This window comes from Plectropomus leopardus, unplaced genomic scaffold, assembly GCF_008729295.1.
Source record: "Plectropomus leopardus isolate mb unplaced genomic scaffold, YSFRI_Pleo_2.0 unplaced_scaffold15654, whole genome shotgun sequence".
NCBI classification, from domain to species: domain Eukaryota; kingdom Metazoa; phylum Chordata; class Actinopteri; order Perciformes; family Serranidae; genus Plectropomus; species Plectropomus leopardus.
This window is the reverse complement of record NW_024616783.1, coordinates 1-4,758: the sequence shown is the minus strand read 5'-3', so window position 1 is coordinate 4,758 and position 4,758 is coordinate 1. Positions and strand designations below refer to the sequence as shown.

The 4,758-nt window shown below is 42.3% G+C and overlaps 2 protein-coding genes across 2 annotated transcripts; both read right to left on the bottom strand.

Annotated features, from left to right (window-relative positions):
- Positions 1-193: 193 nt before the first annotated feature.
- LOC121964448 (modulator of macroautophagy TMEM150B-like) lies at positions 194-2,117 on the bottom strand (the record flags this gene model as incomplete). Its single annotated transcript, XM_042514654.1, has 5 exons — positions 2,053-2,117; positions 1,105-1,164; positions 917-984; positions 489-616; positions 194-382 (listed from the first exon to the last, which is right to left on the bottom strand). Coding segments are annotated over exons 1-5 (510 nt in total), but the record flags the coding sequence as incomplete, so codon positions are not given.
- A 1,191-nt stretch (positions 2,118-3,308) lies between these two features.
- LOC121964449 (adenylosuccinate lyase-like) lies at positions 3,309-4,752 on the bottom strand. Its single transcript, XM_042514655.1, has 3 exons — positions 4,612-4,752; positions 4,320-4,496; positions 3,309-3,541 (listed from the first exon to the last, which is right to left on the bottom strand). Exons 1-3 carry the CDS (start codon positions 4,663-4,665, stop codon positions 3,455-3,457), a joined length of 318 nt encoding a protein of 105 aa, XP_042370589.1. The 5' UTR covers positions 4,666-4,752; the 3' UTR covers positions 3,309-3,454.
- Positions 4,753-4,758: the final 6 nt, after the last annotated feature.

Sequence of the window (4,758 nt, the reverse complement as noted above, 5' to 3'; positions counted from 1 at the left end):
GTCTCATATTACAAAATCAAGCATACAAGATGCTGTTCTGTGGCCTCTGTGGCATCTCGTGCACCTGACTTAGTAAAACGTGGCCTCGAATCTCGATTTACTTTTTCTCTCTCCACGACACCTCCCAGGCTCCATACAAGTATCATCTTAGCTGGGATTTTATATTTACTGCATGTTTTTGATGCACACAGACAGGAAGGATACTAGCGACGACCAGAGCGGTGCAAAGGATGCAGCAGGTCGCCCTGGCAGGCACGACCCAACATCGGTCCTGAGACGGCGGAGCTCTGTAGGTCAGAAACAGCTGCACCCAGAAGTAGGCCAGGCCAACGAAGAACGCCACGAACGCTCCTAACAGGTGAACAATCCTTACAACCGATTGCTAAGTGGCGAGGGCGGAGGGAGAAGAGATTTTTAGAGATTATTATGGGCTAAAAAGAGAAGAGAAATTCTATTATTCTTTAAATGTATTTTTTGTGAGCTATTACCTGGAAGTTACCAAGGAGGGAGATACCTATGGCAGAGATGAACCCCAAAACGATGCTGACTATGTTGGCCTTTCCATGATGACCATAGTCTATAACCTGCTGGAAACGGATCACCACAACCCACAGAGCTGAGACACAGAGACAGAAAGAGACGGGGGGGGCAGGAGATGGTGGAGAAGTTACTTAAGATAATTAATAATAATTGATCATAATTTGAGTACAATTTACAAGAAGACAGTGTGATCTTCAAATTGTATCAACACAGAAATAAAACAATCCCAGACTTCAAAAGGAGACATAGGCCTGATTAATATCCACTTTAAATTCATATTTAAACACGTTCACCAAAACTAAAGTACACGATGGAGAGAACTTGCGTGAACAGGGACTCCTGTTATCAAGAATTACATAAATAGATCCGTCTTTACCTAAAACAGAGCAGATGTTGCAGATCTGGGAGAAGAGGCAGCTCTGAGGGTGAAAAGTACCACAGTAGCTAATGTGAGGATGACAAAAACATCAACATTATCACTCAACATTAACTTATTCAAATAATGATTTAAACTACTGCATTTATACGTCATCATGTCCGAGGACGGAGAGGAATCAACCTAACCTGATGTAAGGGAATCCTTCTGTGAGGTTGACTGATCCGTTCGTCACAGATACAGCAAACCTGACGGGACGAAAACAAGCACTCGCTTATTTATTTATTGTTTATTATTAAAGGTTCAGTGTGTAGGATTTAGTGGCATCTATGGGCAGAAATTGAATGTAATATTTAAAACTGCATTCACAAACGTATGAAAATAAAAGTTGTCATGATTTCGTTACCTCAGAATGAGCCCTTTAAATCTACGCCTCCGTGTTTACTTGCGGGTTATGCAGCTTAATATGTGCATTAATGTCTCTCCCACGAGTTCCCGCTCAGCTCATAGACTTCATATTGGCATCACAGATTTTTAAATCTTTTTTCTTGGATCAAGGAAAGTTGGTGCTCCTTGGGGAAACGCTGCCCTACGTAGTTACAGTTGGTTGCAGTCTGACACCTCACCACTAGATGTCAGTAAATCATACACAGTGGACCTTTAATGGCAATTTGTTACTTCCGTATTCCCTGTACCTCTTCCCTCTAGTGCTTCAGTACCTTATTGATAACTAGTATGTACAATATATTTACACTGCAATATGCATGCTGTCATCCGAAGCACTACCATATAAATAAATAATATAAAACTGATTTTTTTGCAGTTTTTGCTCCCTGCTTTTTCCTAGTGCTCTTAAATGGTGCTTCCTGGTAACAGGTGTAGCGTTTTTTTTTTTGTTTTTTTTTAGTTAAAAGCCTTATTGGCACTGACCCATAATTACATGATAAAAAATCAAATGTCGCTCTGTTTGTTGAGTGTGTACTTTATCCACTCTGCTACTAACTAAGCGTACTGGCGTGTTTGTTTGTCATCCCCAATATATGACACCCTGAACTGAAGAGTTCTCAATAGAGAAAACTTTTAAAACTATGAAAACAGCGAGAAAACAATGATGACAGAGTAAGCCAAATACTCACACAGTCCAGATGCCCACAGTGCCAAAAACAGCCAGGCAGACAGGAAGCAAAGCCCACAGCCACATGTTGCAGTGCAGCCGCTGTTCAGTTCATATAGAGGGAAACATACACCACCTCTCCCTCCCCAAAACAAAGACAACACAGATAAAGTGAAAAAGAAACATACCTCTAACAGCGGGCTGCAGTGTAAAAATAAAATATTAACAGAAGTGCGTGAGAGAAGGTGTGTACTCACCGGTTGCAGGTTGAGATGCAGCTTTCTGTTCTGTCAAAGTGGTTCATTCAATCTTCACCATAATGACACTAAAACACAATGTGAGCTTACTGCACTTTGTCCTGAGGTTTCACACAGGGAGCGATAAGTCCACTTTGTCTCAGCAGAATACAAACAAATGATCACAGCAGTGATGTGTGTGGTAACTGCGGGAGGAAGGATGCAGATTAAGCGCGTTAAGAAAGGAACTATATCACTACAACATTTGAAAAAGTCGAGACAACAAACCAAAACAAGCTCACTTTATTCTCTGCGCTGGGAGTGATGAAGCGTTGTGCTACACTGTCAGGTACAGTAACTGTCTGTTCGAGGGCTGGGCTGGACTTTGAGCCAGGGTTTTTTTTTTTTTAGATTTACAACCTCTTGAAGAGTGTGTTTCCTCTCTTCATTTTACCTTTTCCTTCCCGTTAACTGAAAGTAAACCACAAAGTCTAAACACTCGGAACAAGGATTGTGAATTTAATAACCGTTTATTGAGTGAAACTCAGCAAACGTATTCAGGCCTTAGCGTATAGGATGTTTTCAGGATTTATCATAAATGTTAGGTGAATTATTAATCGGCCACTTTGTTGTGTAAGTATTAAATTAGCATTTTTAAAATGATTAGCAGGTTGTAAAGGCTCTTGAAGCATATATGACCATTGGTTCCTGTCAGTAAATGTGATAGAAACACTCAACAAAAATTATTACCATATTTATATCACACACTGTTATCTGTGTTCAGTCAGAAGCTGAGAGGTTTGACTTCCCGATTTTCGCAGATTTCGGTCATTTGGTTATTTGGTCGGTGCAACACGCTGTGGCTTTGTCAAGATACACAAGGCTTTATTTCTGGGACACTTCTTCGTGCTGCACGGTGACTCCTGAAAATACACGCTTTTTAGTTTGAGGTGTACCTCATTTCAAATAATAGTACCATTTTGAGCTCTTTTCTTATTCAAATGCAGCTGGCAGAAATGAAAACACTGTGATAGAGACGAAATAATTCACTGATTGTTATTTATTGAGGCGCGGTGCTCAGCACAGCAACACGCCACGATCAAGTCTCGCGCTGTTGGCTCATGTGCATGTCTTTGTATCTGTGTGTGTGTGTGTGTGTGTGTGTGTGTGTGTGTGTGTGTGCATGCGTTAGAGCTCAAGCTCAATCTTGACATCCATCTTAGCCTTGTACGGCTCCAGCAGGGGGCGAACTTCCTCAGACAGGAACCTGGTCACCTGGACGACAGGACATATTCCTCACTATTAGTATCAGGTTTCCCAAACATTTTCCATCAGCTCCATACTTTTCAGAATTTAAATTTGAATCATATTTGACATTCAAGTACAAACAGCAAGCTGTTTATTTTGTAAATAAATTTTGAGTTCAAACTGTTAACATGGATGTTGGGTTCATGTATGTTTATATGCTGCCTAAAGGCAAATCAATTAACACCAAAACCAGACAAATTCATCTCTCCAAAGAGAAAAAAACTGACCTCTGTCACCTATCACTGCATAACTCAGAAATGTTTGCAGAATTTTAGCTATTTGTGATTTTTTTTCCAACTGTTTCGATCACAAATGTCCAGATCTGAAAGTTATCAGGCACTTGGGGCGGAGCTGTTGCAGGCTGTGACGTACGAGCGTAAATGCAGCTCTGCGCGTGAGTGTGTATTCAGTCACATGCCATGCTTTCGACACCATGAAGCTCGCTCTGGCCAAACTTCGCTCACACAGTGGTGAACATTTTGGCTGCGCTGGCTGCCTGCTCCAAACGCCAAAAAAAATACTCTGCTTTTATGAACAATATATTTTTAGAAAATCTGAACTCTGTAATTTAGAAAAAGAGCAGCAAAAGTCTGGACACACGGATATTTTTACACACTCTTCTTTTTTCCATGCTTTTCCAGACCCTGAAATTACTCAAATTAAATTCAGTCCTTTACATGGTGGAGCCCTGTGGGGTAAAGCTTAGAGCAGTCAGGAATAAAGACAGCAGGCTGCTTTGTTGTACCTGCTGGGGAGCGCGGCCGATAAAGGTCTTGGGGTCCAGTATGGCGTCCAGCTGCCCCAGAATGGGGGCGAAGTACGGGTCTCTCTGGACTCTGGTCAGCAGGTCGTTATCCCCGCCCTCCTGTTTGACCACGGCCGCTGCCTCCTGCGACAGAACACGGATCTTCTCGTGGCAGTCCTGATGGAGCAAAAGATTTTATTGAAGTATCAGCATCAGGACGCAGTGAGCTGTCCTTAAACGTCGAAAATCAATTCAGCTCAGTCTACACCCAAATCGAAAATCACCACCACACCTGTCTGTTCCCGCCAGCCTTCACCATGGCCATGATGATGTTCTCTGTGGCCATGAAGGGCAGCTCATGGCGGATGTGTCTCTCGATGACTTTGGGGTAGACGACCAGACCCTCTGTGATGTTCTGCAGGGTGCTGAGGATGATGTC

Excerpts from the sequence above, each read along its gene's own strand:
- LOC121964449 (XM_042514655.1), bottom strand. The coding sequence starts at position 4,665 with ATGGCCACAGAGAACATCATCATGGCCATGGTGAAGGCTGGCGGGAAC. Across the intron at positions 4,497-4,611 it reads AGGCTGGCGGGAACAGACAG|GACTGCCACGAGAAGATCCG; the intron begins GTGTGGTGGTGA and ends TTGCTCCATCAG. Across the intron at positions 3,542-4,319 it reads TCGGCCGCGCTCCCCAGCAG|GTGACCAGGTTCCTGTCTGA; the intron begins GTACAACAAAGC and ends CCTGTCGTCCAG.